Below are 13,600 nucleotides of genomic sequence, written 5' to 3'. Positions count from 1 at the left end.
AATAGACTTAGTAGATAAGGACAGGTTGTTCACCCTCTCCAAGGTAGGGAAGATGAGAGGACACTCTCTAAAATTGAAAGGGGATAGATTCCATACAAACATAAGGAAGTTCTTCTTCACCCAGAGAGTGGTGGAAAACTGGAACACTCTTCCGGAGTCTGTCATAGGGTAAAACACCCTCCAGGGATTCAAGACAAAGTTAGACAAGTTCCTGCTGAACCGGAACGTACGCAGGTAGGGCTAGTCTCAGTTAGGGCACTGATCTTTGACTAGAGGGCCACGGCGTGAGCGGACTGCCGATCTGATCGTCCAAGCCACTAAATCGTCTATCTTTATACCACATTTTCATCCAACTTTCCGTCCAAGTCCAAAACGCCTAGAATAAACCCTGTTGGACATGGGAGGGATCTGCAAAGTGATGGACTGCACACCCAGACATGCCTCCTAAATAGTGGGGTACCTTACAAGGCACCTCTGTGAACTTCACAAAAAGGGTGCCATGGCTTCTCCTCCCTACAGTTCTCTTATAGGTTACAGCCCCCTAAACCACCTCCAGAATCCCCTAGACCCATTTATCTACCACCCCAATAGCCCTTATGGCTGCAGGAGCCACTTAAATGCCAGTAAAAAAGGGTTTTGGGGGTGTATAGGGGAGTGCACATGTTTAAGTATCAATGCAGTGATTACAGGGGCTTATGGGCATGGGTCCTCCTCTCCATGAGTCCTTAACCCACCCCCGAGATGACTTAAGCTGCCTCTGAGCTGGATGACTAGGCTTTCCTATGCCAGGCAGCCAGGTGTTGATGGTCTGGAGGCTGAATTTTAAAGTTATGATTAAAATTTTTATGGGGGTAGAGGGGGTTGGTGATCACTGGGGTAGTGTGTGGGGAGTCTGTTTTATGTGTTTGCAGTGCTTATCTGGTGACTTTAGGTGGATTTTTGTGACTTAAACCATGTTTTACATGGTCTAAGTTACAACGTCCAAGTTCCGTCTAGGCTCTGTTGTAAAACTTTTGGTTATACATGCTGTACGACTAAGTCTAAGCTGGCCCACGTCCCGCCCAACTCCCGCCCTCGACACACCTCCCGAAATGCCCCGTTTAGCTTTGGTCGTTCAGCGGCACTATGAAGGCCTAGGTCGTTTAGAAATACGTCCAAAACCCGTTTTTATTATCGGCACTTGGACATTTTTGAGAAAGCTACAGAACACTTTTCAACTGCCTTGACTCTAATATAGCCTAGGACTCTAATATAAATAATATCTACTACTAGTATGGGGTTAAATGTAAAGATAGATTCTGCATTGTCCCTGGTGGGCTCACAATTAAGTTTAGTACCTGGGGCATAGAGGGTTAAGTGCCCAGGGTCACAAGGAGTTGCAGTGGGAACTCAATCTGTTTCCAGTAATGCTAATGTGAAGAACAGCACAAATAGTTACTTTCATAAAGAGGGCCCAGAATAAATAGCAGAGCTGCCAAAGGGGCTGTTCCACTCAGCGGGGAGATTCAGAGTCGGCCCCCAGCCATTGCTCAGCCCATCACTCTTCTCCTTCCTGCCCATTGCTTTGCCTCTGGCACAGCCGATAAGTGGCCAGAGGCAATAGGAGTTGTTTCTCTATGCTGCAGTAACAGGAAAGACCTTCCTAAAAGGTCACTTTATGCTGCTGCGGAATTAGTGACAGCAGGAAATGACCTTTTAGGAAGGCCTTTCCTGCTGCTGCAGCACAGGAAGGCAACCCAGCGGGAGGGCTGGAAGAAGACACATGAAAGTGGGAGGCTTGGCATGTCTGGAATAGTATGTGGAATTACATCTTCAAAAGAGATGACTAGAAAACCAAACCAGTAAACCGAAGAGCACGGGAATATGGATGTGATAGTAAATTCCTATGGGTCTAAAAACAGGAGCAGGAAAAACAAAATAGGAACTTGGTCAAGGGTAGACTAGTATTTGCCTAGAGCAGTGGTTCCCAAACCTGTCCTGGGGGACCCCCAGCCAGTCAGGTTTTCAAGATATCCCTAATGAATATGCATGAGAGAGATTTGCATACCTGTCACTTCCATTATATACAAATCTCTCTCATGCATATTCATTAGGGATATCTTGAAATCCTGACTGGCTGGGGGTCCTCCAGGACAGGTTTGGGAACCACTGGCCTAGAGAAATATTATCCTTGTGAATCCTGATATCCTGAATGCCTAGAGAGAGGCTGTCAGGAGTTGCCTTATTGTACGACTACTGCAATGTGTCTTGAAGTGCAGAAAGCTGAAATCTGAATCCCCTTATCCATGCTTAGTGGAGGACTATTGACAACATACGTCATGCATTTTCTTTGTTTCTGATTTCCTGTTTAGCTTCCTGTTGCTGACAACCTGCACACTGTTAGTGGTCATAAGAAAGGATGAACCAAACCAATCTGTTTCCCCAGAATAATGTGTACAGATATCTTACGCATCGCCTAGGTAGAGGTGTGGCCAGACTTCATTTACATGTCCAGTGGAGGTTCTGTTTGTCCAGAGCATGCGTTGAAGTTCAGACAGAGGTGGTGATTCGTAACTATTCTGGCTTCTGCTACTGCTCAGCCGGGGTCGCAATAAGTCAGCTTTATACAAAGAATCCCAAGCCATACTGTTAACAAAAGGTCAAGACATTATTTTAAACTTTTTTTTTACATGTGCTGTATCTAGTCCAGCTATGCTACTAAACTTGTTTGCAGCTTTAAACTGCATCCTATGAAAAATCTCAAATTGATTAAGGAGCAGCACTGTGTATACAGCCTTCCAAATAGCAAACACAAGATTTCTGGGTGCTACGAATAACTTAAGGCCATCTGCTGTCTGAGGTGAGGGATGGGATGATGTCCCCACCCCCCACACTCAAATGGGCAGAACAACCTCAGAAGTCTGGTTATGAAGCAAATCAGTCAGGCAGTTGCCCCCGATAAAAGAAAACAATTTATATTCCCTGGCTGTATAATGTATTATTAATTTTTCAATGGTACTTATCAAAAGTACAGCTGTTTAAATATGTAGCCTGGGCCTCTAATATAAATACCTAATACTAGTCATGGTGTTAAATGTAAAGATAGAGTTTGCATTGTACCTAGTGGGCTCACAATTAAGTTTTGTACCTGGGGCATAGAGGGATAAGTGACTTACTCAGAGTCACAAGAAGTTGCAGTGGGAACTGAATTTGTTTCCAGTCTCTGGTTTCTTCAAATTCATTTGCCATTTTCTTTCTTTTCAACTTTGATATTGATCTTTACCTTTTGGCTTTCTTCTGTTTATTTTTCTATATCATTATGCACTCAAACCACTCCTTCCTAGCATTCAAGCATCAATCTCCTTTTACTGCATTTGCTTATATCTTTCTGTCTCTTTCCCTCACCCCTGCCCTCCCATTCTCTATCTCTTTTCTTCCCAAGCTTCTTATTCACTAGTCTTTCTCTAACTGTCCCTTCTCTTCCCCCCATGCTCAGCATCTCTGTTCTTTCTCTCCCCCATCCAGCATATCTCATTTTCTCTCCGTTCCCTCCCTGTCCTGCATTCTTCTCTGGTTCTCCATACTTCCTCTTCTCATATGTTCAGCACCAGCCTTCTAACTCCCTATCTTTCTGTGTCCAGAATCTCCCATCTAACATCTCTCCTGTATCCTTATTCTTCTTCCATTATGTCTAGCATATCCCCTCTAGCTCCCTATTCTACTTTCCCTATATTTAGTATTTGTCTCTTTATCCCTTCCCCTATGTCCTGGATTTTTCTTCTATCTCTCTATTTTCTTCCTCCCTGTATTCAACCGCTTCCCTCTGTCTTCCTATCCTCCCTTCTCTATGCCCAGCATCTCCCCTCTGTCTCCCTTTTTCCCTTGTCTCTGTGTAAAACATCTCTCTTCTGACTCTCTATTTTCCAGTCACTGTGTTGAGCATCTCCTCTCTCTCTTTTTTCTCCCCGTGTGGTCCTCCTTAAGCTTCTGATATAGGACACCTATGTCACTGAGTATCCTTGCAGACTACCTCAGCAATTATCTGGATGGTGTGTTGCCAAAGCATGGGTGGTCTTCAATGTTATTCAAATAGAGGTGATAATCAAACCACTATCTGCATAGTTACCTGGAAAATGTTAGGACAGCAAAATGTATGTATAAAGCATTCTAGTATCTTCTTTTACTCTATGTCCAGAGGACTCTGTAGATGTAGCAGAAGACACTTTCTTTATGTGCTGGACTTGTATTGGACCAGGAGGGTGGGGCGGAAAGGAGGCGTTGGGACGGAGGATTCTCTTCAACTCCAAGACCTTGTGTTCAGTAGAGCAGATCTCTCTTAGCAGTCACAAAGCAGTCATCAGTGTAAGAATTGACGTTCACAGCTTGAGCAACCAGTCTCATAGTAGCAAGGTCTTGTGGTCAGAAAGCCCTAAGGTGTGAAGAAGTAGTCCAAGGATCTTGAAAAACATGTTTTTTTTTTCTGTAAACTTTCTTGAGTATGGTGAGCACAGTGTAGGTGCCGGGACCGCATCTACAACAGGACGCCTAACTGGTTAGGGGTGGAGTGGGACTCGGGCGCCATTAGGCACGATTTACTAAAGAACTTAGACACCTGCAATGTAGACCAGTAAAACGCTGGCCTACATTGCAGGCATCTAAGTTTTTTCTTTGGCGTCATTAGCCATGAGTCTGTTAACAGTGCCTAAGCGTTGGCTGGCATCTATCTTTGTAGACAGTGACGATTTAGGCGCCATTTACAGAATCTGGCCCTAAATGTGTACATGATCAGGTATAGTTGGAGCACTAAAGGGCAAATTCTATAAGAAGCGCCCAAAAGTTAGGCGCCTAATTAGGCACTGTTCAGAGTGATTCAAGTAAAATTGGGTGCTGTTTAATGAATCATGCTGAGCGGAATCTATTTTGGAGGCGCCCAAGAAATAGGCCAGCTCTAAGCACAACTAAAAGTTAGGCGCCTAACTGAGAGCAATTCTGCAACAAGGCGCCTAATGTGCTAAGCCCACGCCTAACATGCATAGTGCCTATTTTTTTTGAAGGCCGCCTAAATTTTTAGAGGCGTCTTGTTGCAGAATCGCTCTTTCTTGATAGACGCCTATGTTTCAATTAGTGCTGATTAAAGAGCTTAATTGAGGTTGTTACTCGATTTAAATAGGCGCTTATCTAGATGAGCGCCTCTGAAATAGGTGCCTAACATTAGGCGCCGGTTACAGAATTTGGGTCTAAGTAAGGTTTTAAATGCATCATTTTTATGTGTAATCATTTGATGACTATATCTTTGATTTGACACTTCAGATAACATCATCTTCGAGGAAGCTCAATTGATGAGTTAAATGATAGCTACTGTCAGGTGTGGCATTAGTTAAATTATGAAAGATTTTACTACTACTACTTATCATTGCTATACACTGCCATACACTAAACACATATAAGACAGTCCCCGCATGATAGAGCTTACAGTCTAGTAAAGAGATACACACAAGAGTTTAGGGAATTACTTATTGTGAGAATGATTATTTATTTACTGGAATTACTGCCTTTTCATGAAGAGATTCACCCAAAGCAATTTACAATACATTGAATAATAATCGGGTACTGTTAAGTATTTTTCCCTATCTGTCACAGCAGGCATACAATCTAATTGTGGTGCCTGGGTGCAATGGAGGGTTACTTGTGATCAACTTGCAACCTCATAGAGCTGAGGCAACAGCTCTAACCACTATGAGGCCATTCACAGATTAAAACAGTACAGAACAGATGAACAGAAGATAGAAATTAAAAGCAGCTCTAAATAGATGGGTGAAAAAAAGGCAAACACATATGAATGCAGATAGGTTGGTGCATCTTTCTTTAAAAAATTTCTTTTGAGCAGGTGAGCACCATTTAATTGCATTTTAGGGTGTCTGCACATTGGCATTTTTGAATTAACCTTGTTTGCTTTTAAGCCAGAAGTACACAGTTTAGTGTGCCAAGGGTGGACAAGTTCGCCATACCTTTACGGAATTTTAAAGAGTGAATGTGACAGCACAAACGGATGCAGATTTCAGGTCTTCGATGCTAGTTGCAGGCTCATCTGTCCTGCCCTAGACGCAAGGGACTGCTCTGATACATCCCATCTGTAAGGAATTGTATGCACAGGAAGGAAAGATTAAATACGTACCTCGATAATCCTCTTTCCTGTAGAACGGCATCTGATTCCTTATGCCCTGCTCTGTCAGGTGACAAAAATGCCTGCGTTTGAGTACACTCTGGATTTGAACTTCCAGCTGCTTGACTCGTGGCAGCCAAAGAGATGAGAAGATAATTTTTGGGTGGCAGAATAGTCACTCCAGTTAAAGTACGCTATTTGTGAAGAGCTATACAAGGGTTAATGCCAGTTACACCCAGGTAGGTGGAGAGGTTGGTTCCACCTTTACATTGCCAGTTCTTATTGAATATTTAACGCATTTTTATTTTCTTGTGCAGAGCAGATTGCAATTAATGTTACCGGGGAGTTCCCCAAACCCCTCCTTGTCATAATTTCTCTCTTTTAAGAGTTATCACTTGCTTTGATATGGACTGAAAAGAGAGGGAGCTGCCTAGGGAGACAAGGAGGCAGAACTGAGAAAAATTATTACATTTTCTACAATCCAGCTCGTGAGTTGGGGTATAGAACCCATCCGTAAAGAACTGTATGCTGTTCTACAGGAAAGAGGATTATCGAGGTAAGTACCTAATTATTCTTCAGAGTTTGGTCCAGAGGATCTTCTAGAAGGAATCAGATTGGATAGAAGGTTCTGTTTAGGGAAGAATGGATTGGATTGGGTGAATCAGACTGCAAGTGAGGAGCAGAAAGGAGGAACCAGCACATTAATAGCAGCAGCAACCTGCTCTACTGGAGTGCTGGTAGCATGGACTGCACTTAACAATATCTCTTGACATGCAGTCAAGCTATCAGCAGTCATGAAAGCTAGTGCACAGTACTGACCTATATGATAGCTATCATAGCAGGCCACTCCTCTGCTATGTCCCTATCAGGCTTGCATACTTCTATCCATGTTAAGCAACTTGCACTGGTTCTGTGCAAAAGTCTAACACCAGGTAAAACCTAAACTAGCTGCTTAACACAGCCTAGTAAAAGGGCCCCATTGTTTGACAATAAGATAGATTAATACTAAATATTTTAACTCCAGTACATGTCAAATCATTATGAGTTATAAGCTCATAGCAAGTTCTAAAGGTTCTAGTGCTAAATTAATCAAACATGGAGTTAAGAGACATGCCTACAAGTCATAATACTGTGAATGAATTTACCAGCCCATAACAGGACATCTGGTCACCTAATACTGAGAGTGCAGTTGGCCCACGTTTTTGAAGACATGGTCCCTCTAACTCTGAAACGAACTCTTCAAACTGCAGCACATCCAGCTGCTGAAGATTGTCTTACAAGCAGCTGTCTTCTGAAATACTTTGTGCATCCCAAGACAGATCTAGCTTCTCCGCTTTCCTTCATCACAACGCACATCCATTAATATAGTAGATAATTTAGACAGTCTGGCTCCAGTATCATTACCAGCAACAGATAAATAATGGTTTTGGTGAGAGTATCATGTTCAACTGCAAGCAGCAAGAATAATCATTTCAAACTTCTCACGTGTGGCTTGATGGGAGAAGCTAACTACATTTAATGTTGTTCTGTAAATGCATTTTATTGTCAAGCGATTTTTCCCAGAGGATATTCTTTCACTGAGTGTTGGTGCCGGCACATCAGAAAAGCATCAGATTGCCAGAGCAGAGCTCCAGTATGGACAGTCAAATATAGCTCATGTGAATCCCTTCTCTTCTTTAAACATACATAAACTACCAGCTGTAACTGCCTTTTTAGAAATGTCACCTTTTCAGTGAGGTTTACCTGACAGAAATATAAGGCATTTTATCATAGACTGTCTGAATCATTCACATAGAATCAGATCTGTTTCTATATCTTTCCTCTTCTGAATTGGTTCAAGCATATATGTCATTCCCACCACTGAATGGAACTTGACACTGGTTTTTCCCTCTGAAGCAGTAACACAAGTTCATTCTAGGGCTGCTGCAGATGGAACGTCACACAGATATCCAGTATTCTGACATGCCACAGTACTGTGTGGTAAATTTGAAATGAATGTATTCCCCAGTACATAAGGTCCAATGCATTTTAGTTTAGTAATATATACAGGATTCTCGGTGCTCAAAAGCGACCTGAAATTAAAAACCCAGGGCCTGATATTCAGAATGATTTAATCAGCTAGGAGAGGCTCCTGACCATTTAAATTGTCCATCTGTGCTCAGCAGCACTTAACTGGATAGTGACGCTGAAGATGCCTTGTCAACACCCCAAGCCAAAACTGGCTATTATGGGAGTGTTCTGGAGGCGGAGGTGGCACTTAGCTAGTTAAGTGCCAATTTTCAGAACATAATCAGTTAAGATAATCACATCAAACAAAGCCCTACCTTTATGCAGTTCTTCATAATTGGTTAAATGCTGAATATTGCACATTCTCTGGCAACAAATTCCAGAATTAACATGCTGAGCGAAGAAATATTTTATCTGGTTAGTTTTAAATCTACTACTTAGTAGCTTCATTTCGTGGGCCCCTAGTCCCAGCACTTTTGGAAAGAGTAAACAAGCGATTCACATCTACCCGTTCCACTCCACTCAGTATGTTAGACCTCTATCATATCTCCCCTGAGCCATCTCTTCTCTTGGCTGAAGAGCCCTAGCTGCTTTAGCCTTTCTTCAAAGGGAAGTCATCCCATCCCTTTTATCATTTTTGTTGCCCTTCTCTGTACCTTTTCTAATTCAGCTATATCTTTTGTTGAGATACAGTGACCAGAACTGCACACAGTATTCAAGTGGTCGTACCATAGAGCGATACAAGGGCATTATAACATTTTCATCTTTGTTTTCCATTCCTTTCCTGATAATTCATAATGGTGTCAGGTCAAAAGCGCGCCGCAACAAAGGCGCGCCCAGACAATTGAGCGCAGCGCGGAGGCGCACGCCGCTCTAAATTACTGTTTTTAGGGCTCCGACGGGGGGGGGGCGTGGGGGGGAACCCCCCCACTTTACTTAATAGACATCACGCCGCGTTGTGGGGGCGTTGTGGGGGTGTGGGGGGTTGTAACCCCCCACATTTTACTGAAAACTTAACTTTTTCCCTGTTTTTAGGGAAAAAATTCAGTTTACAGTAAAATGTGGAGGGTTACAACCCCCCAAACCCCCCATAATGCCGACGCGATCTTCATTAAGTAAACTGGGGGAGTTTCCCAACAAAACCCCCCGTCGGAGCCCCTAAAAACTGTAATTTTGTGCGGCACGTGCCTCCGCACTGCGCTCAATTGTCGGCGTGCGCTTTTGTCTTTCGCGCCGTTGTCTATGAACCATTCCTAACATTCTATTTGCTTTCTTAGCCACCACCGTACATTGAGTTATGGGTTTCAACGTATCCTCAACAATGACACCTAGATCCTTTTCCTGGGCAGGGACTCCTAACATAGAGCCCAGCATTATGTAGCTATAGTTCAAGTTCCTCTTTCCCACATGCATCACTTTGCCCTTGCTCACATTAAACATCATCTGCCATTTTGATCCCAAGGTCCTCTATTTTTCACAATGCTCTTGTGATTTAATAACGTTGAACAACTTGTGACATCAGCAAATTTTATTATCTCACTAGTTATTCCCATCTCTAGATCATTGGTAAATATGATTGTTGTAGTTGTTCTGGTCTTGCTGTGATTCCAGTACAGACTCCTGGGGAACCCTATTATATACAACCAAAAAATAAGGCTCACAATGCTAAATTGCCAATAGATCAACTATACTCTATAAAAGAGAGGAAAAAGGACCTCAGACACCTTATAGCAAGATCACAGTACGTCTCAACTCCTTTATCCTTAGTTTGATGTTCCCAATAAATTTTATAGATATTCACTAATCCTTTATTTTTTATAAACCAAATAGCTGGGGCTTCAGATGTGCTTTCCCTTTTGATGATCTCTCATTTTCAATGGGGAAAATATACAATTTAAGGATTTTAGTCATTACTCTGCACTCCTCATCAACCAGCTTTTTCGCTATATATTTTGTTGTTTTTACTAATTTTTTTTGTATATTATAATGACTAACCCCCTCTTCTACAAAACCGCGCTAGCAGTTTCTAGTGCGGTGAGCCAAGCTGACCTGACTCTCATAGGAACTCAATGAGCGTCGGGCGGCTATCTGCACTAAAAATCGCTAGCGCGGTTTCATAGAAGGGGGTAAGGGGTCCTTTTATTAAGATGTGCTAACCAATTTAGCGCATGCTAAATGCTAAGACATTCATTATATTCTATGGGCACTTTAACATTTAGTGTGCGCTAATCTTTAATGCGCGTTAAATCGGTTAGTGTACCTTAATAAAAGGACCCCTAAACGACTAAAGTAATGTCTAAAATTCTTTAATTGTTACAAATAGTAAATAGTGTATAGTTTTCCCGATGAAAAAGAGAGCGCATCAAAAGGGAAAGCACATCTAAAGACCCAGCTATTTGGGTTATAAAGAATAAAGGATTACATGGTGCTAAGGTGAATATCTATATAATAAAACCGTAGGCGGCGCATGCGCACTCTAATCCGCGTGCTTCCGTGATCCGTATGTCCGTGGCCGGCAAGAGTGCACATGCAAACTTACAACAGCTCGCACTCACGGTCTGGCTGGCTCTTTAAAGTTTTTTTCGGTGCCGGCTCACCTGCTCCGCCTTCCTCTTCCTGCCAGTCTCAGCCGGACTCACTCCTCCCCCCCTGGCAGCCCTGAACCTGTTCCTCCGTTCCCCGCCCGACAGGCCGGTGAATGCTGCGCCAGGGGCAATGCAGGTGGAGACTATCGGCGGCGGAGCCGGAGGGAAGGGGGGGTGGGAGGCACGCGACGCTGCAAGTCGCCGACTCCACCCCCCCCTCTCTCGAACCGCACAAGGACTGCCGTTGACGAAATTTGCCCCACCGTTCCTTCCCTTCCTCCATCAGGTACAGTTCAGCTACGCCTATGTTAAAAGCAGCTGCTTTGAAATTGGAGTCCTGCCGCCACCGTAACACGTTCCCTCTGCCGCGGTCCCATATGTCAGAGAAGGGGCGGGACCAAGGCAGAGGGGAACGTGCTACGGCAGTGGCAGGCCTCTGATTTCGATGCGGCTGCTTTTAACATTGGTGGAGCTGCACTGCACCTGATGGAGGGAGGGAAGGAAAGGTGGTTGTGCGCTGTTGAGCCCCTCTGCACGCGCCCAAACCAAAAAAGGAGCCAGGACTCTTCCCCACCCGGCGCCGGCAGACCCGAAAAAACGGCCCTACCGAACAGACCCGCGAGCAGGGTTGCCATGGAAACCTAACCGGAATTACATGCAGTCGGCAAGGGTCAGTGAGAGGGGATCAGGAGCTAAAGAGAGATTGAAAAAAACAAACAAACAGTGCACAAGTAGAGAGAGACACACAGACAGTCACAGAAGGACAGGGGGCTAGAGCAGAGATGCTTGCAGGGAGAAAAAGCTAAGCAGTAATGTTACAGCTTGAGAGTGCAGACTGAGGAAGAAAGCAGAGACAGCGCTACACAGGGAAATGGAGGGAGGAAAGAGACAGAAAGAAAAATACAGACAGACATAAATTCTAGCACCCGTTAATGTAACGGGCTTAACGACTAGTTTATATAATAAAGGAGTAATCAAATTATAGCTTAAGCAGTTGACATTGGATGCCCAAAACGTTCAGTCACACTGGATGCACATTTTTGAGATAAGTGCCAATGGATTAATCCGGCAATTGTATTGTGTCATTTCTTATATTCAGTTTGGGCATTCTTCAACAACCTCTGATGTGGTCTACAATTTCCTCTTTTTCTTTTTGCAGTGTACGTTTGTGGTCATTGCTAGGTTTTTCAGTTTGTCTGATATATTTAATGAAATTTTGGATCTGCCTTTGTAGAATCTCACAAGACAAGGTGCGATATTAGCATGCAGTATATACACAACGTCTTAAAGCTTTTCCTCATGCCATCAAGGACGAGAGGAGGGCTAGGGAACAAGGGAGATAAGGGAAAAAAGGACTGTAGATCAAATTGTGGGGCTGTGGGAGAGAGAGAACAAGAAAGCTTTCCTGCCCTTGGTGGTAACATGCCTTCTCATATATGTCTTATCAAATCCTCTGCATTAGTGGTTGGTTGATATGGGCCACAAGTCTAGTGGCAGCCAAATTCAAATTCTTTTCCCCTCTAAAGCTAAATGTGCTATATTTGCCCAACCAGTTCCTTGTTTGGATGACAGGTTCATGCCCATTCCCCAGCTCCTACAGCTTGAGCCCTAGGGCCAGTACATCTGGGTTTATTAGCGATAAAATGTGACCAAAGTTCCACATACTGTAATTGTATTTTTTTCTAAATGTGCATCTTTGATCCTCCTACACATGATTTATCACGATGGGAGTAAATTTGTTCTTTTTTGTAAGGGAAGAAATGAGTCAAGCTGAAAAGAAAAAGATGTTAGCATTCTGGCAGGGAATAATTTGCTGTAAAGTGCCTTGGATTAAGGTACTATATAAATGCTGAAATAATTGTACTACATTTTGTTCTGATGCATAATGTTGTACATCACCCTTCTGTTCCCCCTCCCCCCCCCTTTTTTTTACAAAGCTGCAGTAGCGGCTGATGTGCAGCAAATGCTTCAACGTCCATTACATCCCTATGGTCGTCGGAGCGATTACCGCAGCAGCGGCCGCTATTGTGACTTTGTAAAAGGAGCCCTAAATCTTCTGTAAGTTCAGCTTCCGGAGTTGTCTGTGGGAGACAGTTTCATTTTCTCTGCTTTTAAGTGATGGCTGATTTAATTTCTTTTGTGTAAATTAAGGCCCCCTTTTATCAAGCCGCGTTGGGGTTTCAGGTCGCCGGCTGCTGTGGTAAAAGCTCCTACACTCAAAGGAATTCTCTGAGCGTCAGAGTTTTTACCACAGTAGCCGGTGATAAAAGACCCTAATGCGGCTTGCTAAAAGGGGGCCTAAGTGTGGAGTCTGCCAGCAAGTGTGTACAGTCTCAATACAAAAACTTATTGTCCTTTCATCTTCCTGCTTTACTCTGGGGTAGCAAGGAAAAGCCTAAAACAAACATGCTAGGTGTCAAGCTTAGAGGGAGGGCAAGGAGTCTCTGCAGTGGCAATTGTAATAAGCAAAAAGAGCTGTATTCTTATAGGTACTTGCAAACTCTGCTCTTGGACCTCACTGGAATTAACAACATACAGCAGTGACAGTCAGAGCTGATATTTAGCAGCCCTGCCCAGTTATTTATTTGATTTATTTAGTCCGTCCTCCCAATGGAGCTCAGAACGGGTTACAAATCAGGTACTCAAGCATTTTCACTATCTGTCCCAGCAGGATTAAGTGACTTGCCCAAAGTCACAAGGTAGAGTTACCAGATTTTACTTTAGTAAAATCCGGACCCCTAGATCCGCCCCCCAGGCTCGCCCAGTTCCACCTATCCCCACTCCATTAAGCCCCAGACCTGCCCCCAATCCCACCCTAACCCTGCTCTCCCCCCCCCCCCCCCATTGCCTTCTCTCATCAGGCAGG

General features: G+C 43.7%; 1 protein-coding gene across 1 annotated transcript in view; it reads right to left on the bottom strand.

Annotated features, from left to right (window-relative positions):
• The window catches only part of LOC117359744, a 123,660-nt gene that overhangs the window by 91,355 nt on the left and 18,705 nt on the right, over positions 1-13,600 (bottom strand). Inside the window, exon 2 of the mRNA XM_033942963.1 lies at positions 2,449-2,625. Coding sequence (XP_033798854.1) covers positions 2,449-2,624 — 176 coding nt within the window. The 5' untranslated portion in view covers position 2,625. The remainder of the gene's footprint in view (positions 1-2,448; positions 2,626-13,600) is intronic.

This window comes from Geotrypetes seraphini, chromosome 4, assembly GCF_902459505.1.
Source record: "Geotrypetes seraphini chromosome 4, aGeoSer1.1, whole genome shotgun sequence".
NCBI lineage: Eukaryota > Metazoa > Chordata > Amphibia > Gymnophiona > Dermophiidae > Geotrypetes > Geotrypetes seraphini.
The sequence above is the reverse complement of the archived record's forward strand: the minus strand, read 5'-3'. Positions and strand labels throughout refer to the sequence as shown.